Source organism: Colletotrichum destructivum, chromosome 5, assembly GCF_034447905.1.
Source record: "Colletotrichum destructivum chromosome 5, complete sequence".
In the NCBI taxonomy this organism is placed as follows: domain Eukaryota; kingdom Fungi; phylum Ascomycota; class Sordariomycetes; order Glomerellales; family Glomerellaceae; genus Colletotrichum; species Colletotrichum destructivum.
In genome coordinates, this window is record NC_085900.1 from 4,465,139 (window position 1) to 4,492,025 (window position 26,887).

The 26,887-nt window shown below is 58.3% G+C and overlaps 5 protein-coding genes across 5 annotated transcripts; 2 read left to right on the top strand and 3 right to left on the bottom strand.

Moving 5' to 3' along the window:
• Positions 1-2,826, bottom strand: CDEST_08899 (Putative FAD-binding domain, FAD/NAD(P)-binding domain superfamily). The gene is made up of 2 exons (XM_062925058.1): positions 254-2,826; positions 1-165 (listed from the first exon to the last, which is right to left on the bottom strand). The coding sequence occupies exons 1-2, from the start codon at positions 1,729-1,731 to the stop codon at positions 102-104; spliced, it is 1,542 nt and encodes a 513-aa protein (XP_062781109.1). The 5' UTR covers positions 1,732-2,826; the 3' UTR covers positions 1-101.
• A 2,365-nt stretch (positions 2,827-5,191) lies between these two features.
• CDEST_08900 (Putative glycosyl hydrolase, family 13, catalytic domain, alpha-amylase, Alpha-amylase, domain C) lies at positions 5,192-7,900 on the bottom strand. Its single transcript, XM_062925059.1, has 3 exons — positions 7,169-7,900; positions 6,232-7,056; positions 5,192-6,136 (listed from the first exon to the last, which is right to left on the bottom strand). The coding sequence occupies exons 1-3, from the start codon at positions 7,380-7,382 to the stop codon at positions 5,586-5,588; spliced, it is 1,590 nt and encodes a 529-aa protein (XP_062781110.1). The 5' UTR covers positions 7,383-7,900; the 3' UTR covers positions 5,192-5,585.
• A 4,752-nt stretch (positions 7,901-12,652) lies between these two features.
• On the top strand, positions 12,653-20,222 carry CDEST_08901 (Putative glycosyl hydrolase, family 13, catalytic domain, starch synthase, catalytic; the record flags this gene model as incomplete). The annotated part of the gene is made up of 4 exons (XM_062925060.1): positions 12,653-13,075; positions 13,146-13,261; positions 13,315-18,528; positions 18,594-20,222. The coding sequence occupies 4 exons, from the start codon at positions 12,653-12,655 to the stop codon at positions 19,894-19,896; spliced, it is 7,056 nt and encodes a 2,351-aa protein (XP_062781111.1). The 3' UTR covers positions 19,897-20,222.
• A 1,142-nt stretch (positions 20,223-21,364) lies between these two features.
• Positions 21,365-25,285, top strand: CDEST_08902 (Putative peptidase S8/S53 domain, Fn3-like domain, peptidase S8, subtilisin, His-active). Its single transcript, XM_062925061.1, has 11 exons — positions 21,365-21,613; positions 21,722-22,063; positions 22,173-22,236; positions 22,306-22,411; positions 22,486-22,543; positions 22,636-24,008; positions 24,114-24,223; positions 24,314-24,422; positions 24,491-24,578; positions 24,677-24,927; positions 25,029-25,285. The coding sequence occupies exons 1-11, from the start codon at positions 21,461-21,463 to the stop codon at positions 25,162-25,164; spliced, it is 2,790 nt and encodes a 929-aa protein (XP_062781112.1). The 5' UTR covers positions 21,365-21,460; the 3' UTR covers positions 25,165-25,285.
• A 1-nt stretch (position 25,286) lies between these two features.
• CDEST_08903 (Putative ribonuclease H domain-containing protein) lies at positions 25,287-26,457 on the bottom strand. Its single transcript, XM_062925062.1, has one exon. It carries the CDS (start codon positions 26,282-26,284, stop codon positions 25,289-25,291), a length of 996 nt encoding a protein of 331 aa, XP_062781113.1. The 5' UTR covers positions 26,285-26,457; the 3' UTR covers positions 25,287-25,288.
• Positions 26,458-26,887: the final 430 nt, after the last annotated feature.

Here is a 26,887-nt window from a genome sequence, read left to right on the forward strand (position 1 = left end):
TAGCGATATTGAGGTGTCGATTGTGTTTGCTAGCACATCAAATTCGTGTACATACACGCTGCGGCATTCCCAGCGGAAACATCATGGACTTTGATAGAAACTTACGTCGTCTCTTCCACGTTGAAGCGACCATCCATCGGCCACGGGTCTTTGGCTTTCTTGGCCCTGGCCAATTTTGAGCATGTCAGCATACAATGAATGGCCTCGCGGCAGCTCACGAACGTCCAGATACACGCAAGGTGGGGGAACTCACTTCAAGTCGGCCCCAGACGCCAGTTTCGCGGCGAGATACCGCATCATCCTGTAATACCATGTAGAACCGACGCCGACGGAGCCGGCCCAGGACGCCACGACGGCCATCTTCTCCGACCGGGGCACTCGGAGTCCGGCGTACTCCTCAACGGCGGCTCGGAGAACGCCACGGCCCCGCCCAACGGCGCTGGGGCCGCAGTGCCTCAGGAGCGCGGCGGCGAGGACCGTGGCGTCCTCGATGGCGAAGCCCGTCCCCTGGCCGCTGGTGGGGAGCATCAGCCGCGCGGCGTCGCCGATGAGGACGACGGGCCCGGTCCCGCGTGTGTCGGGGGCGGCCCACTGGATCTCGTCCCGTCGCCAGACGCGCTGGCGGAGGGGCGTGTGGACGATGCGGTCCGCCGAGGCCAGCATCGTCGCGAAGTCGCCGGCGAAGGGGTGGCGGAGGCGCAGGTGGGCGCGGAGGATGGCGACGGTGGCGGATCTGGGGTACTGGCCTGCCGCGATGGCGTCGTGCCACGGTTCCTCGTCCCCGTCCCCGTCCCGGTTCCCGTCTCCGTCTTTGGCGTGGTGGGCTTGGGTTTCCTCGTTAGCCGGGTCCGCTCGGGTCTCCGGGGCCGTTTCTTCGGGGAGGATCAAGTCCCAGCGGAACATGCTCCCCGGACAGGGCCCCGTGGCCAAGAACCCCCGCGGCAGCCACACCGAATGTGACTCGGAGAACGGGCGTTCGGGGGTGTGAGAGGCGGGCATCTTGTCTGCGGAGGAGATGCCGTAGATGCCGGTCATGCCCATGTGGTCGGGTAGCCAGCGGCGTGCGGCGGTCTGCGGGTCGCGGAGGGTGAGGATGTGGCGGCGGACGGCGGAGTAGCCGCCGTCGGCACCGACGAGGAGGTCGACGTCGAGGTGGGTGCCGTCGGCGAAGCCCACGCGAGTGCGGCAGGCGGCGGCGGCGTCGTCGTCGTCATGGGACTCTCCCAATGCGACAGCGGGATCGAAGCGGACGGCCTTCTTGGCCCACCTCACGTCGCCGCCCAGCTCACGCACGCGGTCGACGAGAAGGGCCTGCAGGGCGGCGCGCTCAAAGTACACGGCGCCCATGCGCATCTCGTGGGACCAGAAGCCGTTGGTCATGGTCTTGAGGTGCGTGAGCGGGGCGTCCGGGCTCCGGACCAGGGACGAGGGGCCGGACCAGAGGGACAGGTCGTCGCATTCGTGGCCGTGCGTGCGGATGGTGTCGCCGAGACCGAGGGCCAGGAGGGGGTGGATGCCGTTCGGGAGGAGCGCCACCGAGGCGCCGGCACGTTGGTGGTGTCTGGGCGAGCTCTCGTCGGTGGTGGCCGGGCCCGGGGCCGGAGACTGATCGAAGAGGATCGGACGAAAGAGGGTGCGGAGGACCGGGTGGGACAGGAGGTGCAGTGCGAGCGTCGGACCGGCGATGGCGGCGCCGCAGATACCCACTATTCTCGGGGCCGGCGGTGTCATTGTAGCAGTCGGCGTCTGTTGTCTACGATGGAGATGGGATGCTGGTGCAAATGGCAAAGACCTGGTTTAAAGCTGGATGATGTCGAGGCCTCATACCACATCGCATGAGAATCAATTACAAGTGATGAAGGAACTGTCTTGTTTACATTGTCTGCCTAGCCTTATTTCCCCTCTCGGCGAACAGCGAGCGGTGCACGAGAAGAGAAGCGCCAGTCAGCATTCCAGTGCCCGGCGTCGTGAAGAAACGGTCCAATGGGAAGTTCGGAAGGGCTGCATCCTTCGTAAAAATCTTGATGAGGATTTAGAAACCATTTCGCTTATGTTATCCGTGGCTTGCTTTCTGGGATTCCTTTAAATTGAAGAAGAGAAAAGGTGATATCGTCACGTCGACCAGACCATAGTACATAGAGGGTGCTCTGCGGTTCAGCTTACAAGGCAACTGTTATTGTTATATTTGTAGTATACAACGGCGCCGTTGCCGATTCTCGGGGTCGGAACACGGCAATCTGCCTCTTTAACGCTGCCGTAGACGAAGATATTTATTTCTCGTTGTTTCTGCTGAAGCTTCCATGCGGGTCGGGCCAAACCAAGAGGCAACTTCGTCCATACGCTCTTCTATGCATACATACGTACTTTGTGACCAGCTATGGGGCCACGGAGTCTGACCCGTTCTCTCGTCCTACCCATCATCAGGCCTCCTGCCGTATCCTACCCGAGAACCAAGTTCGGAATTAAAACAGACGGAACCAAAAGAGAGGGCGATTGAATAAGCAAAGCGTGAGACAACGCCTCCCCTAAGATGTCTCTGAAATTGCACGGCCCGCCCTCCTCCCTCGCCGATCACTCGTGGCCCGACAAGGTTTGCCGGGGCCCCTTCCCACCTCCCCGGTCCGGCACCTGGTCCTTCGTATGTGAACAAGGGAGAGAGGAAAGAAAAACATTACGGTCAGCGAAACAAGATAACTCCCCACCGCGAGGAGATTGGAGAGAGAGAGAGAGAGAGACAGAGAAGGCGAGAGAGAGAGAGGGCCTCTAGCATCTAGAAACTCCCGAGTCCGAGAGGGAACATGACCCGGTCAAGGGATCGACCGCCAGTGTCTCCCTCCTCCTACGCACATAAAAATAGAATGGACGCCTGCCTTCTCCCTTGCTAGGAAGAAGGTCCCCCATGCGTAATACGGATGCTCTCCGTCGAGTCGAGAAGCCGCGTGCGCCCCGGACCTCGAGTCAGGATGGTCGGGATCCCACACGGTTTTCCATCAGAATCGGACACCAGTTGTAGAGTAGTAGTAGTAGTAGTAGTAGCAGCAGCATGTGCACAGGCAAAAATCGGACAAAAACACCGCTGAAGAAAAGCCCACCGGCCCCCTCCCCCCTCCCTCTCCCCAAGCCACCCTTCGCCACAGCCATGCCCCCCTTCCCCTCGTCAGCTTCTCCAGACGGGTTGGCGGGCAGGATCGAATGCAACATACGGAGGGTTTCAGCGAGGATGGGTACCGGCGGGCAACGATGGACGGCTCTGAAGCAATCCCTCAAACCTCGCAGCCTGTGGTTCACACCGCCCTCAACCCTCTTCTCAACGTCGTGGGTTGCGAACGAAGTTGTGTAGGTGAATCCGTCCCTCTTTGTGTTGACCTATCCGCGTCTTGTCTATGTGCGTGCTGCGCGCTCCGTCGATCGCTGTTCGCAATCAGGGAAAAAACCGTATGTATCCGCGCCCCCCCCTCCTTACGTGCTGTCTGATATCGAGTGATTAATCCTCTCGCCAAGCCTAATGCAGCTATTGACGTGCAGGTCTCAATATCGGCTCGAAGACGCGGCGCACAGAAACAAAACGAAACGGAAGAGAGAAAAAAAAAGTCTGCGGGCTCTACTACCGTCCATCACCTACCGCATGGGGTCTCAGACACGCAGTCTGCAGTTTCTAATCAGCGATGATCCGTCAACCCAATCCCAGCACTGCATGCATATTGTGTGTATGTGTGTGTATGTGTGTGTGTGTGTGGTGTGTGTGGTGTGTCTGCCCAAGAGATGTGCGGATTTGCTGCATGTCTTATCTCTCGGCGCTGAGGGAGTGCTCGTCAGACCTGATCTGCCGCGTCTGTTCGGGCGAAGACGCTAAAATCAGAGAGACTTCACTCACCTGCCGACCGATGCTATCAGCCGGTCTCAGGGGGTTCCAACATTTGGAGCCGCCTAATGCTCATTGGACCACCCCACAACAAGTCCCCACCGTCCAACGGACCAAAACGGCACGCTGAATTTCTTCGTGTTCCGATCACCCTGTCAAACGCGCCCAAGGGGCCAAGAGGAAAAAAAAAAAAACCGGGGATCTGGTTCCGTTTTTTATTTCATTGCTCCAACCTTACCTACTGACCTTATGCAACGTACCTAGGTACGTTGTCGTTCAGCAGACCCGAAATACAACACCCCGACGAGCCGACTTGCCCGACCCCGAACGGACTCGACCGGAACCGAAATCTCCCCCTCTCTCTTCCCCCCTCTCAATAGCCCGCGGGGGGGGGGGGGGGGGGGGGGGGCGCTGTGGGTAAAAAAGGGTTCGTTTTCTTTGGAGGAGACGGACCCGTCCACCGGGCTCGGCAGCGGTTTACGCCTTGGGATATACGGTCCCCCCCCCTCTCCCCTTCTTTCCTTTCGTTTCTGGTTTTTTCCTCTTTTTTCGTCGTTCACGTGGTCCCTGGAAAAGATTTCAACGGTGAGCCTCCCTCCCCCTTGACCCCCATCAGGGTCTCCAGAATTTCCCACTGGCGGAAGACGCCGACAGTGACCAACAGATCTGGTTCAGCGCCGAGGAACAACCGCTTAACGACCATGACGCCTGCATACCGTACCGTATGATACATGGGAATCCCGTTTGACTGCCTGCCCCTCTCCCTCCCCCCCCCCCCCCCTTTGCCAAGGGTGAGTACGTACAGCGTAAGTAGGCATGCCCACTTACTTAAATGGCAGCATGCTTTCTCGGCTGCATTGGGGTCTCCGTTTTAAACGTAACTTATCATATCCCTGAACGGTCTCGCCTAGCGCGACTCCATCTGTCTCTCGATTGGGAACAAGCAATACAGAATACCTAGTGCAGGTATCTAGGTAGTTAGGGGGAGGGAGACCGCCCCACCACCCCTTGGCGACGTATCTCGCCGCAACCTCAGGTGATGAGTCCGCGGCGCGGGACCAGAGTCCGGTGGGATGCACCGTCGATTCTTCCTTCACGGAAGGCCCACACCCGGCACTGCTGTGTGCCATGGGCAGCGTGAGCCAAGTTTGGCATTACGACATTCGGTTTTGTTTTCCTTTTCATCTTTTCTTGATTTCTTGGATTTCAAGAGTCTGGTATCACTACAAACGAGTCCCCGTGGGCGCCTGCTAAGAAAAAAATGCGGTCTGTCTTTCCGACCCGCGATGGCATCGCCGACCCGAGGGACATCCATCGCGGCGCCGTCGCGGACGGGGAGGGTAGACACTAAACAATACAAACGTACCAGAGAATAACATTACTCACCAGACCGTGTGAGAACCTTGGCCGGAGAACTGGGAATCGGCCGGCCCGGAAGCACCAGGAGGGATATATACACAAGAGTGATAAAAGGAGAGATACTGGTTGGTTCTGCGTCGTAGCCGCCCTTGCTTATCCCGACTCCGCGCGCGAGGAAGAACAAGTGGGGAAAAAGGTGATAGCAACAAATACTCGACATGGAATTATGAAAAGCAAACATGTATACTGGCTCGCAGTACACTCCAACGCGAGACCGCGCTTTATTCCATCCTTTCTCGCCGCTCCTCCCTTTTTTTTCCATTTCGGTCTTCCTTTCACAACCCCGAGAGCGATGGGGGTTTGCTTATGCGAGGAGAGCGAAAGAGACGGCCATAACAGAGGCCAGGACCAGCGTCACGCTGCTGCCGAGCGCGCCGGCGCCGCTGTCCTCACCGGCCTTCTTGGTGCCGTTAACGCAGATCTCGGTGCCGTCGAGCGCGGCCAGAGGAACAACGGCCTTGGGCTCGCCCTTGGACATGAAGAGGGTGACGTTGCCGGTGCCGTCGGCGGTGCTGGTCGCGCACGAGAGGACCTCAACCACCTCGTCGCCGGGGTTGAAGCCGCCGACGCTGAGCTCGTATGTGTCGCCCTTGGAGCTCTTGTTGGTGATGCAGAAGACGACCTGGGCGCCCTCAGGGCCCTTGCGCAGGCAAAGGTGCGTGTTCTCGACAAAGAGCTGCTCAGAGGCCGTCGTGGCGAAGTTGTTGTTCAGGCTCTGCAGCTGGTTGCGCGTCTTGAGGAGCGTCGATGTCATCGTGTAGATGGGCGCCGACGTGTCGTACTTGGACTCCCAGAGGGGCTCACGGTTGAAGGGCGTCGAGTTTCCCTTGAAGTGCTGCTCTTGACCCTGGTAGACTGTTGAGACAAGCTTGTTAGCACTGGTTGATACGTCACCGAACGGGGTGGGGTTCGATGCAGGGGGGGAGGGGGGAAGGGAGGTATGTACTCACCGGTGGGGATGCCATCCGTCAAAAGAATGTAGGCCATAGCGTTCTTGGCGAGAGCAATATCGTCGTCGTAGACGGCGAAACGCGGCATGTCATGGTTCTCGATGAAGGATCCGAGGGCGAAGATGTCGGTGCAGCCGTCGCGGGCCTGGCTACGCCAGTCGGCGAGCTCGTTCATGTCGCCGTTGAAGAAGACGGTGTTCAGGGGGTAGTACTCGATGTAGTTGGGCATGCCGGGCAGCAGGTTCAGGGTCTGGTAGCGGCAGAAGTCGGCGGGGGCGCCGGTCAAGACCTCGCCAAAGGCGAAGACTCCCGAGGCGTTGACAAAGGTGGGCAGGAATTCGTCGTTGACGTGCTTGGCGGCGTCGATACGGAGTCCGTCGATCGAGTAGTTGGAGACGAGCTCCTTGATCCACTTGCTGAACTCGTCGACGACGGGCTGGGTCTCAGTGGCCAAGTCGGCGAGGGCAACGCCGTAGGGGTACAGCCAGCAGTCCTGGTAGTCGGTGGAATTGTCCCACTCGGTGACATTGCAGTAGGGGTGGAAGTACTTCTCGTCGTTGAAGGGGTTGAAGTTGGAGTAGTCGAGCTTGGGCGGGAGTTCCTCGAGCTTCTGGACCATGTTGTTGACGACGACGTCGACCATAATGTACATGTCACGCTTGTGCATCTCGGTGACGAGGGCCTCAAAGTCGGCCTTGGTGCCGTACTTGTCGTTGAGGGCGTAGTTGTCAAGTGACCAGTAGCCGTGGTAGGCCTCACCGACGGCGGTGTCGTCATCCATGTTCTTGACGATAGGGCTGATCTGGATGGCAGTGAAGCCCATATCTGCAGGACGTCAGTGTTAATCATCGAGTCTTCGTCTCACTGTGTCGGTCTGCAAGAGAGCCGGGGTCAAAAGCACGACATGACATGGCATGATGTGCAGGAGGTTGCTGACCTTGGATGTAGTCGAGCTTGTTCATCAGGCCCTTCCAGGTGCCGCCACAGAACTGGTAAAGCGTGCAATCGTGGTCGGTAGAGCCGTCGTCGTGAGCGTAACGGTCAATCATGACCTGGTAAATGGATCGCGACTTCCATGCCTCGAGGTCAGCGGCCGTGACCAAGGCCGAGAGGGCCGAAAGGGCAGCCCAGGCGAATGTTGAGGTACGCATAGCTGGTGTGTGAAGTTGACTCTTGGAGTCGATGTAATTAAAACGAGAGACTGCGCCGCGTAAGGGCGATGGCTAAACGATTGGCTTTTTTGGTTGTTGTTGTTGCGCTTTGAAGTGAGCGTGGTGAAAGGAATGGATAGGGTCGGGAAGGTTGCGGCGCGCACAAACAACGATATAGACTTTTGGGATGTAGGATGGACTGTCAAACTCCTCGGGGATGGATCGATGAACGAATGAATGGACGGGGGAACCCTTCAATGAGAATTACAACGAGTGACGGGCGGCTTGAGTGGTGCCGAACTGGGAGCTGGACGGGTGGACGGACTAGAGTGAGAGTTGGACTGGGAAAAAAGGGGTGGGAAAACCGGGTAGATTAAACGAGTGACTTGAGAGCGACGTGGAGTCGATTGGCAGCGAAAGAAGAGGGGCGGCCACCCGCGGCAAGGCGAGACTGACACTGTTGATACGAGGGTAGAGATCAACGGAGGAAGAGAGTGAGGGCAGAGAGTGAAAGAGGCCAGGGGTGTGGGAGGAAGAGTTGTCAAAGAGTAGCGGACGAAGGAACTCTTCTCTGCAGCCAGTGATTAAATTACTACAGTGCAAAAGGTACGGATACAAGATGCGCCATGGTGCAGAATCGAGCGCTCGGCACTGCGTGTGTGAGGCAATGCAAGGTACGCGAGACAGGTATTACAGCGCGGAGAAGGAGGCAAAAGCCGACTGCAGTCAGACTGTTCTGTTAGACATAAAGGCGGTGGGAGCAAGACACCGAAGCCTCACCCTCACCCTCAAGGAGACGGATGGGCTTGGAAAAGGCTTGGAAAGGCCTTAAAGGAGATGACGGGTTCCTGGCAACTTTGCCGTACTTGGTCAGCCTGTCAATGCCTCGGATCAGATGGACGACGAGTGAGGCCCACACGAGGAGGGGGGGCGTAAAGGACCGCGGTCAATAACCATGAACAACATGTGCCAGGTGGTCGACAGGAAATTGAACCCAAGCAGATAATATGAGCGGCGACGGAGATCCAACGGTCTATACGGAGGCCAAGCCGGGGTGTGTGAAGGTGTGATTGTGCTTGTGCCTAAAAGGGAAAGGTGACGGAGAGGAGGGCTCACGGAGGCGAGTGTCAAGTTGTCAACCGATAGGTTTGCGGCCTCAGGCCTCTCTGTAAGGATACGTAAGGCATGGAACCGGATAAGTCGGAGAGAGAGAAAGAGAGCACCAAAGACGGATTGCGGAAAAGGGGAGGAGATAGGTGAAAGCCAGAAGCCTGGTTAAGGTGCTGATCGAGCAATGCGCAGCTGCGGCATAGGATACATAGTATCCGTAGGTAGGATGAGATGCTGTTAGTTTTTGCGATATGACGGATGTGAGCGAGGAATTGGAGTGGTGGGAGAGACATTCACACCAGTAGTCAGCGCCACTAGCGAATCCGCTTGTTGTGATTGGAACAGGCGCGCACCAATAAGAAAACACAGCCAACAGCGAGAGAAATGGTTCGCGCAGTGCTGCTGTGGGTGCTCTGTAACCTGTGGGCAGACTGCAATCCAGTCCAGTGCATGCTGTACCTTATTCGCCCAGCGGCCCCCCCCCCTCGTTTCCCCTGCCAAGACGCGCCGGCGCGACCAACGGTGCGGCCTTGGAAGTTGGAAGGGCCTTGGAACTTTTTACTCTCCTTCTTCTTGTCCCACATAGGGGACTACGCTTATCCCGATGCGGCGTAGTGGTGCGACGCGGCACAATTGGTACTCAGGGATCCGTGGAAAAGCTGAAGAGGCAGTGAGCGTCAAACTGTCAGACCCGTCAAAACCGTCAACCCCGTCAACCCCGTCAACGGCGCGTCTCGTGTCGTGTCGTGTCGTCGACGGTTGGCGGGTGGGCGGTGGCACGGCGGCGGGAGGAAGGAAGGCGGCGACGGTGTTGGTGTTGGCGCCAATACAGACAAACAAGCTGGGAAGTGCCCTCTTGGGCGCAGTGCTTAACGGCGGGCCTAGTGGCGCGTCTGGTGTGCTTGGTGTGCTTGATGAATTGAGGCGGCTGCTTGATGCAATTGGCGGGGTTGCTTAGTATTTGCTTGTCTGCGCCGCAGGTCCGTCGCCCGACGACAGTTCTTGGTCGAGGGCTGATAACTACATACACAGATTAGAGTACGGATAATCTGTATCCAAACGGACACAGACAGCTGGTAATCTCAAAAAAGCGCATCAAGGCAAGAACAAGGGCTGCCGCCAGTAGTCGCCCCTGTAGGGTGCACATGTTGCACCAGTCATCAGTACCTAAGGCAGGTAGGGTAGGAGATACCTAAGTGACCTGCAATACGTGTGTCCAGACAACGATAAGAAGAGCCGACGTGTTTTGGTTGGTGCATACATGAGCGAGTCCTTTATCCCTTAGTAAGAACCATCCGCACCATTGTCGCTCGCTGCTCACACTTTTCGTCGCCCGACTTGGTCACACAACTTCCACTGGTTCAGTTCCACATTACCGCCCAACCGGGCCACTATACGCAAACTCTACGATGTATAAACGCATCGCCAAACCAGCGCGTCCTAGTCCGACGGGGGGCGACGAGCGACAGCCCTCCTATATCGACTTTCCCCCGCCTCCTGGAAAACGAGAATTGCTCGAGTAGCAGTAGCCTGGGCAGCCCCGGACACGAACAACCAATGGTCACGATGAGACACGGCACTGACAGGGTGGCGGACGTCTGACGAAAAGACACCAGAAAGAAAAGGAAAAAGGAGAGAAAAGGGATAAAGGCCTTAGCTAGCTACTCCTTGGCGGGTCTGCTGATTTGGACTCTACTGTCCCTGTTCCTCGCATTGGCACCAAGGATCCTTCCTCTCTTCCTCAGCATATCCCTCCTGGAAGGCTTTTTCCTTTCTGCCCTGTTTCAGCGCGCCCAGAGCAGTGCCCAGAGCCTAGAGCCGCCAGCCAAGGGGAGCCAGTGCCTAACAGGGCGATGAGTGGCCATAACTATCGGTGATCCGCCTCTGACTCGTCAGTTCGACTGCTTCTCTTCCCTTTCTCTCTACTCTGGTCCTGCTTTCTTGTTGGTGTGCGCAACACTCACACAGGGCCGATTGTCGACGACGGCGACAGATGCTGCACCGTGAAGGGGGGAGTTGGACAGGGAGCTATAGTATAGCCCCGCACTACGTCCAGGTGCAACTCCGGCCCATGGTGGCTCGACCAGAAGCCCCGGTTGATGTGTCGATGTCGTCCCATTCTAGGATACTTCCTCGTGCCCAAGTGGACACTTCTAGTGGGGGCATATCCGAACTAGCACCGGTAAGGTGGAACGACATGGGCTGTAGCCCCTGCAGGTATCACATAGTTACGTACCGTGGTGGAGAGGGCCCTGCCGGCAAGAGGCAAAATAAAATAGCCTTGCGGGAATGGGAAAAAACGGTTGGGTGCGTGCCGCTCGCCTGTGGCTGATGTGGTCGGAACGGCGGCAAAAGATTGGCCGTGCTTTCTCAGGACGTGTCCAATCGTCCCTATCGTTATCCACTGTGGCTTGGAAGTCCTCTTCGTTTCTCTTGCTCTGCCACTTTCTCTCCCTATTTCTGTCTACCGGTTGTTCGCGACGACACACCATCCTCACATTCTCCCAGGTTTGACAGTCTACGCCGACCCCGACTTTCTTTTTTTCACCCTTCCTTCTGAAAATCCTTCCACCCTGCTGGATTTGTCTTCTCCTGCTTTAGCTTCGCGGCAAGGCGACGTCACTGTCACGATCGTACACGTTTCTTTCTTGGCCCAGTCCACTCATACCAGGATCAACTCGATGTGCCACTCGCCTTTTCACCCTCCAACCCAAATCCATGGACGGCGGTCATGGACTAAGTGCCACCACACCTTCACCAGTTGAGATGAACCCGTTCGAATGCTGTCTGTCCGTCCTATTGAATTGCACTCACCGCACCGGGCGGGCTCTGGCTCCTCAGCCTCAGTTGTCCCGACTGGGAAATCACTGCTTCTGCACAATCTCGGAGAGCATGGATCATCCGTTCTGATAGCCCAGCACTTCGTCTCCAACGCCTCGTATTCTTCTGGGGGGAGGGGGGAGCCACACAAAGTAAAACTGACTCGATGCAACAGAGCACGTCCACTGGCCAGGGGCCGACTGACAGCGGATGCCTCGACCGACAGACGGAGCCCGCCCGAATCGACCAACAGGAAGCACCACGTCGTGCCAGCCTATCCTTGGCCCTTGAATATGGACCCCTGCCACCTCTGACTTCGGAACCACCGTATTGGACAGTCTCTGTGGTGGGAATCATCCAAAAGGGTAATCCAAGACGGGGCTCATCAATCTCCTATCGCCCTCATGGTTCGCTGCCATCCAGGCATTTGCCTGCACCCTATGCATATCCATATTCCAAACTTCGTATAGCCAGAATTAGCCCGACCACCCCCAGAGCCACCCCATTGTCATGTACACCGTAGTCTGCGGTTGATACCCACCACAGAGAGGGGCTGGACGAACAAGAGGAGTATCCGCACGGCTACGGATACCTCTCTCTTTCTCTCTGCCTCCCTCTGTCACTCAGTTCTCCCTCTCTCACTGAGGTACGGAGACTCACTCGCACAATGGGAACATGGGGGAGCGTGGAGCTTGAAGAGCTAGCGATTCGGCTGGCCCGTTCCTGCGCAAGGGGGCCCCCATCACCATCACGGAATCAGCGCCCTGCGGCCTGCATCCCACTCTGCCGCCCCCGCCCATCCGTCCTCCCCCTTCTCCCAAAACCGCAGACGACGGCGAAACTGGAGCCTTGAGAGGCGAGGCGGACGGACAGATCCTTCGTGGAAGTCACTTTTCCATGGCCCCCAGCCACTCTGGAGCCTGCTGTGCATATGCCTGCTCATGCGCCTATGCCTACGCCTGCGCCTGTGTGTACAGAGTACCTGTGCCTCTCTCTCTCTCTGTCCCAGTGATCCCCCTTTACGCCGCACTTCAGTCTGGGGCACATTGCGATTGAGTTGACCCAAGCTCCCACGAGATTACCCCCTTTTCTTTTCCATCGGTACCAGCGTGGTGTTTGACGGCCGAGTTTTCTTCCCATCCGTCCCGCGCCTTGCCTTGCTTGTCTCATCTCGTCATTCGTTCTTGCTTGCTTGCTGGTCTGCTTCGCGGCCTTTCTCTCCTCCCCCCAACCCGCCATCGCCACCACACTCATTCGAGCTTCACTTCGTCACTCATTCCTGTTTTATTTTTTGTTGTACAATTTTGCTCACTCGCCCCTCCCGGCGAGTAAGAGTAACAATGTCTAATTCAGTATTGGCTTGGGCACTTACACTCCTTACCGCCTCATCAACACTCGTTTCTGGCCTCAAGTTCACCGCGAGCGAAATCGACTACAACCTAAACCAGAACCGGCTGGCGAAGAACCCCTTCGAGTATTCCGGAAAGCGAGGAGGCAACCACACCTTCGCGAAATCACCAGACAATTGGCGATTCCCCTTCTACACATTATTTATCGACCGTTTCGTCAACGGCGACCCCGACAACGACAATATCAATGGCACGGTTTTCGAACATGACATCTTGAGTAACCAGCTCCGTCATGGCGGTGACATAGCTGGTCTCGTCGATACTCTCGACTACATCCAGGGCATGGGCATCAAGGGGCTCTACATCGCCGGATCCCCCTTCATTAACGACCCTTGGAAGGCGGATTCCTACTCTGTGCGAGAACATCCCCCCTTCACCGACGTGCGGGCTGGAGACGTAAATGCTAACAGGGACCTCCTTCTAGCCCCTCGATCTCACCCTTCTCGACAAGCACTACGGCAACATCACGGCATGGCAAGAGGCCATCGACGAGATCCATAGGAGGGGCATGTATGTGGTTCTGGACCAGACCATGGCAACGTGAGTATCCAGTAGCCCGCTGCGGCATTGCCGTCACTCACTGTTTCTTGTAGTATGGGTGACTTGATCGGTTTCGAAGGATACCTCAACGAATCGACACCGTTTCGGACCGACGAGCACAAGGTTCTATGGAAGACGTCTCGACAATACCTCGACTTCAACATTGGCAACGAGTACAACGAAAGCTGCGAGTACCCGGCTTTCTGGTTCGAAGACGGCAAACCCGTTGGCCCAGACGTTGAGGCACAGCTAAAGGGCTGCTATAACAGCGATTTCGACCAGTATGGTGACATTGAGGCTTTCGGTGTTTTCCCCGACTGGCAGCGTCAATTGGCAAAGTTCGCTTCCGTGCAGGACCGTCTTCGTGAATGGGTTCCCTCGGTCCGTCAACGTCTCGAACTGTACTCGTGCATGACGATTCAAATGCTCGACATCGATGGATACCGTATCGACAAAGCCGTCCAGGTCACCGTTGACGCGCAGGCCGAGTGGAGTACCGCCATGCGAAAGTGCGCAAAGGATCTCGGCAAGGAAAACTTCATGGTCGTCGGCGAAATCACCAGTGGTAACACGCTGGGATCCATCTATCTCGGACGTGGCCGAACCCCAGAAATGGCCTCCGCCTTGGAACTCGCCGACGCCGTTGCCTTGGATTCAACCAGCGCTTCCACGTCGGGCAGCTTCATCCGCGAGCACGGTAAGAGCGCCCTTGATGCCGGTGCCTTTCACTACTCCATTTACCGTTTCATGACCCGTTTCCTCGGCATGAGCGGTAACCTCGAGGCTGGATACGATCTCCCGACGGACTGGGTTCAGACCTGGAACCAGATGATCCTGACCAACGACTTCTACAATGCGAACACGGGCGAATTCGACCCTCGCCATTTGTACGGCGTCACCAACCAGGACGTTTTCCGATGGCCTGCCATCGAGCTCGGGACGGAGCGTATGCTTCTCGCCTATTTCATCACGACGATGCTCCTTCCCGGCGCCCCCCTGGTTTACTATGGCGAAGAGCAAAACTTTTACGTATTGGACAACACCGCCGAGAACTACGTCTTTGGTCGTCAAGCTTTTTCCCCTGCACAGGCATGGAAGATTCACGGTTGCTATGCCGGCGACAATTCGGTGTATGTCGGCTGGCCAATCAGTAAGGGCAGGAAGGGTTGCGAGGACGAAACCGTGGCCTATGACCACCGTGATCCTTCGGCGTCTGTTCGCAACTGGATGAAGCGTCTGTTCGCTTTCCGCGAAGAATATCCCGTCCTTGAGAGCGGCTGGCTTCTCGAGCAGCTGTCCAACAAGACGCATGGCGTCCAGTACAACGGCAGTGGCGTCGCTACCGAGACGGGCATCTGGAGTGTGGCGCGTGGCTACTTGAGCAACCAGAACAAGACGGATGATCCGGTCTGGCTGGTGTACCACAACAGCCCGAACGAGACGACGTACGAATTCGACTGCAGCAAAGAGGCAGAAGCTTTCCTCTCGCCTTTTGATGGAAACACCAAGGTCCGGAACCTATTCAGCACCGACGCCGCCATCACTCTCGAGACCTCAACCAAGGACAACGGATTCAAGGGTGCCGGCCACAAGGCCGGCTGCATCAGCAGCATTACCATGTCGCCCTTTGAATTCCGAGCCTACGTCCCTGACAGAGAATGGTTGGAGATTGCGCCTTCTATCACCGGTTTCGAGCCTGGCCACGATGCTCCCATCGACTCGACCGACGCCAACGGCAGGATCCCCATCGCTTTCAAATTTTCGACCGAGATGGACTGCAATACCGTGACGAGGTCTATTTCAGCCTACGTCACCGTCGACGGAAACACCAGGAGCAACCTCACCTTCGACACTCCCGTCTGCGGTTCCATGGACCCCATTGAAAAGGAGTCGTGGACTGGTGCTATCGCCTCCGTGTGGAAGTGGTCCGCCAACCTCCAGAACGTGCCTGATGGTATTGTCAAGATCACAGCCAACAACACGGCTGCGCCCAACGGCAACTCGACAAACGCCGTGGACCATTTCCTCGTCCGCTTTGGCAAGCCATACAACCCCGTTACCTTCCCCGCCACCGCCAACTACTCACGCTCGCTGATGGAACAGAGCGGCAGCGAGTACTTCATCAACCACGCCGCCCCTGGCGCCACCAAGTGGCGCTACAGCACCAACTGGGGCTCGAGCTGGAGCAACTGGATGACGTACACCGGCGCCAGGCAGCGTATGATCCCCCAGGCTTGGGAGGGAACCGACCTCCAGAAATGGGAGGGCCAGCATCTCATGGTTCAGTATTTCAGCAAGCCCCTTGGTTCGTCTTCCTTCATCCAGCACTCAGACAGCAGCGACATCCCCTTCTCCCGCCGCTGGCCTCACATCTTCCTCCACGGACCGTTTAACAAGTGGGGATACGATGCCGGTCTGCCCAACCTGATGACCCAGGTCGGGAACAACCAGTGGGAGTTGCACTTCATGTATGAATGGCCTGCCCAGATCCAACTCAACCTCTGGGGTATTAACCCGGACAACCAACCGGATGCTTCCTTCATCTATGGCGACCCCAACGGCGACGGTGTCCTTGACCGTCTTCCCCCGAGCAGTTTGTCCGACAACATCGTCAATCTGACGTCGCCGCCCCCGATGCCCGCGCTTTCCTACAAGATGGTCCTCAACGACGCCAACTGGAACTACGTCGCCGTTCCCCAGGGCAACATGTGGATTCAGATCATCTTCTTCTTCCTCCTCGGCCTCATGCCCATCATCCTCGCAGGACTGGCCGGCTGGATCTACATGAAAGGATTTTACCAGGTCAAGATTAACAAGTCGGGATTCTCCAAGAAGGGTTGGTTACCACTCAAGCTCGGGAATGAGTCCAACATTAACTTCGGCGAAAAAGGCAAAAGTCTCGAGATGTCCCAAATTCCTCCGTCCCCCCTCGTCACGCCGGCTGCCGCGGCAGCCACCGGTGGCGCCCCCCGAAGGAAGGTCCTCATTGCCACCATGGAGTACAACATCGACGACTGGAAGATCAGCATCAAGATCGGTGGTCTTGGTGTCATGGCCAAGCTCATGAGTCAGGCGCTCACGCACGTCGATCTCATCTGGGTCGTTCCCTGTGTCGGCGACGTCGACTACCCCATGGAAAACGAGGCCGAGCCGATGTTTGTCGAGGTCATGGGCGACTCCTTCGAGGTCAAGGTCTACTACCACGTCTACAAGAACATTACGTACGTCCTGCTTGATGCTCCCATCTTCCGCCAACAAACCAAGGCCGACCCCTACATCGCTCGTATGGATGATCTCGAGAGTGCCATCCTGTACTGCGCCTGGAACAGCTGTATCGCCGAGTCGATCCGCCGCTTCAGCGCCGACATCTACCACATTAACGATTACCACGGTGCTGCCGCCCCCCTCTACCTCTTGCCGCAAACCATCCCCGTCTGCTTGTCTCTGCACAACGCCGAGTTCCAGGGTATGTGGCCCATGAGGACCGAAGAAGAGCAGAAGGAAGTCTACAGCGTCTTCAACCTCCCGGCCAAGGTCGTCAAGGACTACGTCCAGTATGGTTCGGCTTTCAACCTTTTGCACGCCGCCGCCAGTTACCTCCGTATTCACCAGCGCGGTTTTGGTGCTGTCGGTGTGTCCAAGAAGTACGGTGACCGTTCCCTGGCTCGTTACCCCATTTTCTGGAGTTTGAAAAACATTGGTCAGCTACCTAACCCCGATCCCTCCGACACTGGCGAATGGAACCCCGAGGAGGACATCGCCAACCACCAGGACGATATCAAGATTGACGAGACCTTTGAGGCCAACCGAGCCACTCTCCGAAGACAAGCCCAGGAGTGGGCTGGTCTGGAGGTCAACCCCAACGCCGACCTGTTCGTCTTCGTCGGCAGATGGAGTTTGCAAAAGGGTGTTGACCTGATTGCCGATCTGTTCCCCAGCGTCCTAGAGAAGTACCCCTCCGTCCAGCTGATCTGCGTCGGTCCCGTCATCGATTTGTACGGCAAGTTTGCGGCCCTGAAGCTCAACAAGCTCATGGAGAAGTACCCCGGCCGAGTCTTCAGCAAGCCCGAGTTCACCCAACTGCCCCCCTACATCTTTAGCGGTGCTGAATTTGCCCTCATTCCTTCCCGTGACGAACCGTTCGGTCTGGTCGCCGTCGAGTTCGGTCGTAAGGGTGCCCTGGGTGTTGGTGCCCGTGTTGGTGGTCTCGGTCAGATGCCCGGTTTCTGGTACACGGTCGAGTCGATGAGTCCCGCCCATTTGCTCCAGCAGTTCAAGCAGGCCATTGCTTCTGCCCTCAGCTGCAAGCCCAGAAAACGAGCCCTCATGCGCGCCTGGAGCGCCAAGCAGCGTTTCCCCGTCGCGCAGTGGATCAGGCAACTCGACACGCTCTACAACGACTCGATCAAGATCCACAACAAGGAGGCTGCTAAGCAAAAGAAGGCCGGCGGCATCCGCAACCTGACGGACTCGTCTCTGAGATCAAGTGTCGCCGTCAGCGAGTTTGGTGCGGAACTTACGCCCACCGGCTCAAGGGCGCCGTCACCGCTCCCGCCTCCGAGCCGCATCGCCAGCCCCGCGGGCCGCATCAACTCACCCGACCTCGGCACGCCCAACATGCCGTGGTCTACCATCCCTTCTTCCCGCCGCAGCTCCTTCTCGAGCTCCATCGGTGGCCGTGACAGCATGCTCGCACCTCGCGATTTCTCCAACGGTCGTGAGAGTATGGTGAGCGTGGACAGCTTCGCCATCCGCGCCCAGAACGACATTTCGTCGCCCCAGACGCCCGGTTTCGACGGTCTCGGCCTGCCTCAACCGAGCTTCTACAAGCAGCAGCGCAACAGCTCTCAGCTGTCTCTGCCCGATGTCGTCGGTGACCGCCACGACCTCAAGCTGCAAAACGTCGACCAGAACTTCACTGATAAGAACGGCGAGTTCTACGCCGAGTTCGAAGAGATGCTGAACGGCTTGACGGCCAAGAACTCGGGCAACGATCTCTGCATTGAGAACTTCCTCAAGAAGAGTGAGAAGAAGTGGTTTGCAAGGTATCGTGACGCCAAGTTGGGTCGCCGAGACCACAGTCGGTCAAGAAGTCCCGCGCCTAGCCGTCCGGGCTCGAGCAAGGGTCTCGGGGCCAAGTTCGACGGAGAGCGTGGTCGTAGCCGCACGCCGAGCGGTCTCACCGGGGCCTCTCGTTATGACGACAGCCCCGTTGATGACGAGTTCCTTTTGGGTGATAACTACAACGCGCCCACGGGTCTCAAGAAGTAAGTAGCCTGCCCCCCTGGATAAGTGGCTGAACTCTCCCATCTCTAACCTCTTTTACTCGCAGGATTCTGTCGATTCGTATCGGCGACTGGCCCGTTTACGCCTTCTTCCTCGCCTTCAGTCAAGTCATCTCCATCAACTCGTACCAGATCGTCCTCCTCACGGGCGAGACCAACCAGACGCCCCTCAAGCTTTACATCGTCGCGTCGACGTACCTCGTCACATCGGCCCTCTGGTGGATCATGGTCCGCTTTACGAAGTCGGTCTACGCCCTGTCGCTTCCATGGCTCTTCTTTGGCCTGGCCTTCCTCCTTCTGGGCCTTTCGCCTTATCTCACCCCCTGGCAGAGCCGTGCTGCCATGCAGGACGCCGCCACCGCCATCTACGCAGCCGGCGCCAGTGCCGGTGCGCTGTCTTTCGCGCTCAACTTCGGAGACGAGGGCGGTGCCCCGACGAAGCAATGGATCACTCGCGCTCTCGCCGTTGCCGGTGTCGCCCAGGTGTACTCCCTGATGCTTTGGTACTGGGGGTCTCTCACGCACACCCCAGAGACGTCGCCGATGGCCTTCTTCGACGGCACTACTATCCCCAAGGCTCTGGTCGTCTGCGTGCCCGTCGCCATCTTGCTCTGGGCCATCGGTCTCATCCTCTTCTTCGGCCTTCCCGACTACTACCGCCAGGCACCGGACAACATCCCGGGCTTCTACATCTCCCTCGTCCGCCGCAAGCTCGTCCCCGTCTTCTTCATCATGATCATCATCCAGAACTACTGGCTGTCGGCCCCTTACGGTCGCAACTGGCAGTTCCTCTTCGCGTCGCAGTTCATCCCCGGGTGGGGCGTCGTCCTACTCGCCCTTGGCTTCTTCGTCGTCCTCTGGGCCATCATCCTCTACGTTTTCTCCTTCTTCTCTGAGAGCCACACCTGGCTCCTGCCAATCTTCGCCATCGGCCTGTGTGCTCCCCGCTGGGCGCAGATGCTCTGGGGCACGAGCAGTATGGGCATGTATCTCCCCTGGGCCGGCGGACCCGTCGGCTCAGCCATCCTGTCTCGCTGCCTCTGGCTGTGGCTCGGCCTCCTGGACAACATCCAGGGTGTCGGCCTGGGTATGATGCTGCTGGCGACGCTGACGCGCCAGCACGTGTTGGCCGTCCTCATCGGGGCGCAGATCGTGGGCAGTGCCTTTACGATGCTTGCCCGCGCGACGAGCCCCAACGCTCTGTCGGCCAACACGACGTTCCCCGATTTCTCGCAGGGCCTGATGCCGGGCGTATCAAGTTACTGGTTCTGGATCTGTCTGGCGTTCCAACTGGTGATCCCCATCCTGTTCTTCAAGTTCTTCCGAAAGGAACAGGTGTCCAAGCCGTAGAACATGAGGGACAAACGGATCATGCAAATAAATGCGATGCGAATCAACAAAAATACCCCGGGGCAGCGACCACAGCGCCGCGCCTCTTTGTCATGTTTGGTCTTGGGGGTTTTCAGGGGAGAGAAGAGGCGGCGCCGGTTCACTTCCCTCGAATTATGGAGCATTTGGTCGGTTGTATAATGATGTATAACTTTCCTCCCATTTTACATACACATAGCTCTCCCTCTCTGTCTCTCTCCCCCCTCTCTCTCTCACTCACTCTTGATCTCTCTTGAGCGAGGTGCAGCAAACACATTTTGTACCCAGCCAGGGAAAAGAAAATGAGGAGAGGGGGGGGGGGGGGGGGGGGGGGGGGGTGGGGGGGGGTGAAGGAGAAGGCAAGGGCACAGATGGCGATAGGGAAAAGGGACACTCGAATGTCTCTTTTTTGGTCGCAATGTTTCTTCTTTCTGGCTTGATTTTATTTTTTACCTGCTCACAAACCAAAAATGTCTCTCCTGAGAGACAAGAGTGGTAGGAGGCGGATATATTCATCTTTGACGGCAAACACATATACACAACATCAACCTCATCAGCAACTACGCTCACGGAAAACCCGACCAATTAGATTTTAGACTCACGCTATGTCCTCGCTCCTTTTTTCTCACAATCATGAATAATATATTTCGCAATCAACTTCTGCTGTTCCCTGTTGCAACGAGTGACTCCGGGCTTTCTAAATCTTGGGCCCATTCACACAAGTATCTCTGCGTATGTCTGTCTGCCTCTCCACTAAACCCGTCTCTTGCTTCTGTCCGCGGAGAGAGTACTACTTTTTGTGGTCAGGAATAAGCATAAAAAATGAACTACAGATGGACTGTCCGGTACACGGGGTGTTCCGAGATATCTACAACATTTTGCACATGTGGCGCCACGTTTCCGGCGGGAGACTGAGGGTGCAAAGCGCGGTTCTCGTAATATCCACGAGGACAACGCTCCCACCGGACCCCAGAGCCGGCAGGCCAGGCAAATGCTGGGCACTCTATCCAACGTCCCCTGGATAACAGAATACGAAGACGTACGTCTCTAGCGTGCATGCTGAACATTAGGAGAGAGAGAGAAAGAGCAACCCCTCGCGGGAAAGATGAAGTCATGGGTTTGGTAGACCAAGCTCAAGACGGCAGGTCGATGCAAGGCACCGAGGGCCATAATTGCTTGGCTCCAAGGTTGAGGTCGCCTCGAGGGTGGAGATGCTCGCTGGGATAGCTGCCGAAATGGGACAGGATGCCGGGGGGGGCGGGTGGGCTCCAGTGTGCATGTCGTGTTTAACAGTCGACCTTAATACGAGATCGTCAACGGGTCGCGGCATCACGCGAGGTGTTACATTTCGGATTGTGGGCGGTGGAGGTAGGAATACAAGCTCATATAAGACGGATAACCTCCAGCGAGCAGTTGTCTGATCAGACAGAACCTGAGAGAGAGGCAGAGAGAGAGAGAGAGAGAAAGAGAGGGAGAGAGAGTATAAGTCACTCACTCTCAGCTTTGAGTCTCGAGACAACCACGTTTGTTCCATCAACAAGTGACTATGCATTTCGCAAGCGTCGTGGTATCCGTGCTGGCGTTGGCCGGCACGGGTGCCGCCAAAGTCTCCCGACGTGCCGTCAGCAGCGAGGAGGATGTTCGTCCGTCCAACGACACCGTCGTCGCGCCCAAGAAGTTCATCATCGAGCTCGACCAGGTATGCAGTGCGAATCCCAACATGATAGAAACCCTGCCACCATTTAACTTTCCCCCAACCCCCTTTCCCCCTTCCTTAGGCGGCATAATGCTCATAACTCTCCGGTAGGCGGCCGACAAGGACGCCGTGGTCCGGCAGCTCCAGGCGCGCCCCGGCAGCAGGGTGCTCAAGGTGTTCGACTCGGCCGTGTTCCGGGGCGTCGCCGTCGAGTCGGACAGCGAGAACACGGACTCGCTCGAGGCGCTCGCGCCCGTCGTCAAGGCGTGGCACTCGACGCGCGTGCAGCTGGCGCCTGTCGTGGCGGGCGAGTCGTTCAGCGACGACGCGCGCGCGCCCGACTACGCGATCCACTGGATGACGGGCGTCGACAAGCTTCACGAGCAGGGGATTCTGGGCAAGGGCGTCAAGGTCGGCGTCGTGGACACGGGCGTCGAGTATACCCATCCAGCTGTGAGTCCTCTTTTCTTTCTTCTTCCTTCACCCCTCCCTTCTGTTGCCGTGTGTTCCCGTGTATATGTCGATGGATGGCTGATTCAACCGCTTTTCCCCCCTCCCACAGCTTGGAGGCTGCTTCGGAGCGGGTTGCAAGATTGCCGGCGGTTATGACTTTGTCGGCGACAACAGTGAGTTTCGCCAGAAGCCCGGTGGAAACGACGTAACAAGGGGGGAAGAATAACGGCTGACTCGACCAGCCTACTGGCCCTATCCTGGCGAGGAGAGGCAACCTGACGAGGACCCCATGGACTCTGTCGGCCACGGAACGCACGTCACCGGTATCATTGCCGGGAAGAGCACCGAGTGAGTTTGTCAAGTCTCTGTAATGCCAGAGGGGAGTCTTTGTCTCTCAAGTCATGTCTCACCTCTCTTGTCAGATTCACCGGAGTCGCCCCTGAAGCGACCATCTACTCTTACAAGGTCTTTGGCCCGAATGTGAGCAAACCCCTCAACCCATGCAGCATAATGAAACTGCCCTTCTGTCTCCCTTGTCTTCAACGCTGACCCCCATCTCTCTCGACACATAGGAGGGCACCGGCGAAGAGGTCCTGATCGAGGCCTTCCTCCGCGCCTTCGACGACGGCGTCGACATCATCACGGCCTCGGTCGGCTCCACCGGCGGCTGGTCCGACAACGCCTGGGCCCTCGTCGCCTCCCGCATCGTCGAGCAGGGCGTCGTCGTCACCATCGCCGCCGGCAACTCGGGCGACGTCGGCCCCTTCTTCGCCAGCAGCGGCGCCGCCGGAACGAACGTCCTCGCCGTGGGCTCCGCCGACACCTACATCGTCTCGGCCCGCCAGTTCGCCGGCACCTTCACCCTCGACGGCCACTCCAACCGCACCATCCTCGGCTACCGTCCGGCCGAGGAGCTTTTCCCGCCCGAGATCGTCGGCTGGCCCATCGTACCCGTGACCCTGAACCTCACCGTCGAGAACGACGCGTGCGAGCCGCTGCCCGAGGGCCTCAACTTCACGGGCGTCATCCCGCTCGTGCGCTTCGACGAGGGATGCCAGGACCACATCCGACAGCGCTGGGTCCAGGAGCGCGGCGCCCGCTTCATGCTCTTCTACCTCACCGACCGGCCCGTCGTCGGCTTCTCCGGCTCCGGCTGGGCGCAGAGCGACTGGGGCCTTCTCTCCAAGGACGCCGGCGAGGCCATCGTCAAGACCGTTCTCGCCGGCGGCACCGTCACGGCCGATTTCTCCCTCGACCAGACCAGCAACTACGTCGCCATGTACAACGCCGGCGGCGGCCGGCCGTCCGTCTTCACCTCCTGGGGCGGCACCTTCGACCTCGAGCTGAAGCCCGACATCACGGCGCCCGGCGGCCGCATCTTCGCCCCCTTCGTCGGCCTCGGCTACCGCGACAGCTCGGGTACGTCCATGGCCTGCCCCTATGTCGCCGGCGTCGCCGCCCTGTACATCGCCGCCCACGGCGGCCGCTCGGTCCACGGCGCCGGCTTCGCAAAGGCCCTGCACGCCCGCATCGTCGCCTCGGGCCGCGCCGTCCCCTGGTCCGACGGCACCACCAAGGACTTCGGCTTCTGGGCCCCGCCCCTGCAGGTCGGCAGCGGCCTGGTCGACGCCGTCGCCGTCCTCGGCGCGACGTCGCAGCTGTCGGGCGAGACCAAGTTCGCGCTCAACGACACGCACCACTTCTCGCGGTACCACCAGGTCGACATCACCAACACGGGCGCCACGGAGCTCGAGTACGTCTTCACCGTGCAGGACGCCGGCGGCTTCGAGTCGTACTGGACCGCCGAGGCCGGGGCAGCCGCGGGGGTCTACGCCGCGCCCCGCATCAAGGACCTCGTCGAGATCGAGCCGTTCCGGATAGGCGTCCCCGTCAGCGTACCCTCCGGCACGTTCAAGATCGCGCCTGGCCAGACCAAGACTGCGAAGTAGGTCTTTTTCATCTAGCCAACCCCCGGACAGTGTGACCTGGGGGGGCGGGTTCTTTTTTTTCATTCCCTTTTTTGCAACGGCAAGCTGATGTCACTTTTCAGGTTCTCTTTCGACATCCCCAAGGGCCTTGACGCTTCGAAGCTGCCCGTATTCAGCGGCAAGATCCTCATCGGCTCCAGTGCTGGCGACGTGCTCTCGGTGCCCTACTATGGTGCGATCCAACACCCCTCTTCCTCCCTCTCTCCCTCTCTCTTCCTCTTTCTCTGACTTTGGTCTCTTTTTGCTAATCAATCACACGTAGGTGTCGGCGGGAGCGTCAAGCACGAAATCGCCGATATGTTTTACCGGTCGGTGGGATACCCCCGCGTCATCTCCGGCGTCAACCGCACGTTGCTCTCCGAGAAGTCAAGGTTTGTTCACGACGCCCCGTTGCTGCAGGACCGGCGTCGCTAACACAAGGGGGTCAAAAAAACACCAGCTTCACCTTTGACCTCTCCCTCGACAAGCAAGACTTTGTCAAGCTCACCGTCGCCCTGACCTGGGGCACTCGTCAGCTGCGCTGGGATGTAAGGATATCCAACCTCCCCCCTCTCGTGCGGTCCCATGCGGGCCTGGCCGGGCTTGGACTTCTCCCGGGTTGCTGACGGGAGAAAATCCCAAACAGATCTTCGAGCCTACCTACCAGGAGCGCGAGTGGACGTACCCCCCGGTCGTCGGCGAGAACAAGTACATCGGCTCCGTCGCCAGCTTCAATGTCTACAACAGCGTCAACTACCCCGTCTTCGACCCGGCCACAGACAGCGTCAACAACACCTTCTCCTACCCGCTGCAGGACCAGCCCCGCGACTCGCCCTACGAGTCGTGGTGGCTCGGCAAGCTGGCGGACGGGAGCCAGATCAAGCCCGGGAAATACAAGTCAGTAGACACACACACACACACTTTCTCTCTCCCTCCTCTAATTGGTCTCCCAAAATTGTGCGAGTCGGCGAGTGAAGCTGACCATCGTGTGAAAACAGGTGGCGCATCGCCGCCCTGAAGCCGTTTGGCAACCCCAAGGCGTCGGACAACTGGGAGATTTACGAGACTCCCGTAATCGAGGTCCTGCCGCTTACCGGAGGCAGCAACTCCACGGCAGCTCTCCGTCGTCACTGAAGGCCGTGAAGAGAAAGGTCCTCATTCCATCCGAGCCTATAGAATCCATATAATTTAACTCCGTTTTTTTTCTTCTTCTTCTTCTCTGCAGCAACTTGCGTGCCGTGTCTATTGCCCAGTAAGATCACTCCACCGCCACCAACTCGTCCCCAGCCGTCTCTGGTTGCTGCTGCTGCCGCCGCCGCTGCTGTTGCTGCTTCTTCGTCTCCTCCCTATCGTTCTTGTGCTCCTCCTGGCCAAAGATGCCCTTCTCATCGAAGAAGTTGACGTCCTGCTCGAGTGCCAGCCTTGCCAGCCTCTCGGCCTCCCGGTTCGCCTTGCGGGCCACCTGCCAGAACTCGACCGCGACGCCGAGCTGGCCCAGCGACATCATCGTGAGCATCAGGTTGTCCCACAGGTCCTCGTTCTTGACCTTTTCGCCCCGCGCGTTCTTCCACCCGTTAGTCAGCCACTTCTTCATGTGGGGGGCCTCGCCGCGGGGGCCGCCCGCGACGCCCTCGACGAGGTACGCCGAGTCGCTCTTGACGACGACGTGGTGCAGCTTGAAAGGGTTCGCCGCGGCGGCCCTGCGGTGCGCCGGCGTCGGCGCCGGCGACAGGATCCCCTGCTTCGCGATGCGCGCGGCTTCCATCAGCCCCGCGATAGCGGCGTACAGGTCGGCGCGCTGCTGCGTGTGCTGGGGACGACCGCGCGGGTCGCTGCCGTCCGTGTCGAGCATGACGTGGCCGCGGTCCGCGGCGTCGGGGACGCGACAGGCGCGGTTGGCGATGTTGCCGACGCCGATGTGGACGCCGACGGCGGACCTCGTCGGCGGCTGGTCCGGGCTGTTCTGCGGCGGGCAGTTGCCGTGAACGGCAATGACGAGGGAGTCGGTGTGGCACGAGGGTCCCTTCTGGCCCTCCGCCGCGGCGGTCGCGGGGGCGGCGTGGCAGCGGACGTGGACGAGGTTGAAGGGGCCCGAGCTGCCGGGGACCTCGAGGTTCTTCGGGTCGTCGCCGTAGATGTGGACATGGTCGGTCGGGAAGCGGCGGACGACGTAGCCGTCCGAGTTGGGCTCGACGAGCTGGCCGACGCGGTGGTGGACGTGCGGGTCGTGCTTCCTCTGCTGTGCGCTGCTCATCTTGGCGGGTATGGGGGGGAGACAGGCCACTTGGGCGAGGTTTGGGTGTGTGAATCTGATTCTCGTGGAATGTGTGCGAGAGCAGATTGTGAAGGAAGATGCAGGCGAATGAGAATGATTGGGTGGGAGTGAGTGAGAATGGCGGTGATGAGGTTTGATGAGTGAGGTGGAGATGATGCCCGTTGAGAGACGAGGTTTGGAATGAAAACTCGACGTAAATACTGATTGCAAGGGATAAAAATAAAAGTCAAGGCGCCGCCCCCCGGATTTTCACTGGCCCCGAGTGTTCCTTTCTCCAGTCATCTTCGCAGGGGTTCCCGTTTGATGTATATCCATTTGGAGACTCGCAGAAAGTTCAGTGAAGGTGTCTGCGTATGCAGAGGAGGACGGACCGTCGGCAACTCTGTGAGAGACCAGCCTGACGTTCGGCCTGTTTCAGTGCTTGGTGTGGACAATCGGCGCCGGAGATGATGGTGTGGCCGGAGTCGGGGATTGGAAAAAGTGGGTATTATCGGGCCCCCCGACGGATGCCCGGCCGCCCGGCCGTGCTTCTGGTGACACGACACGCACCAATAGGGTAGGACACTACTTCGTCTCCAGATC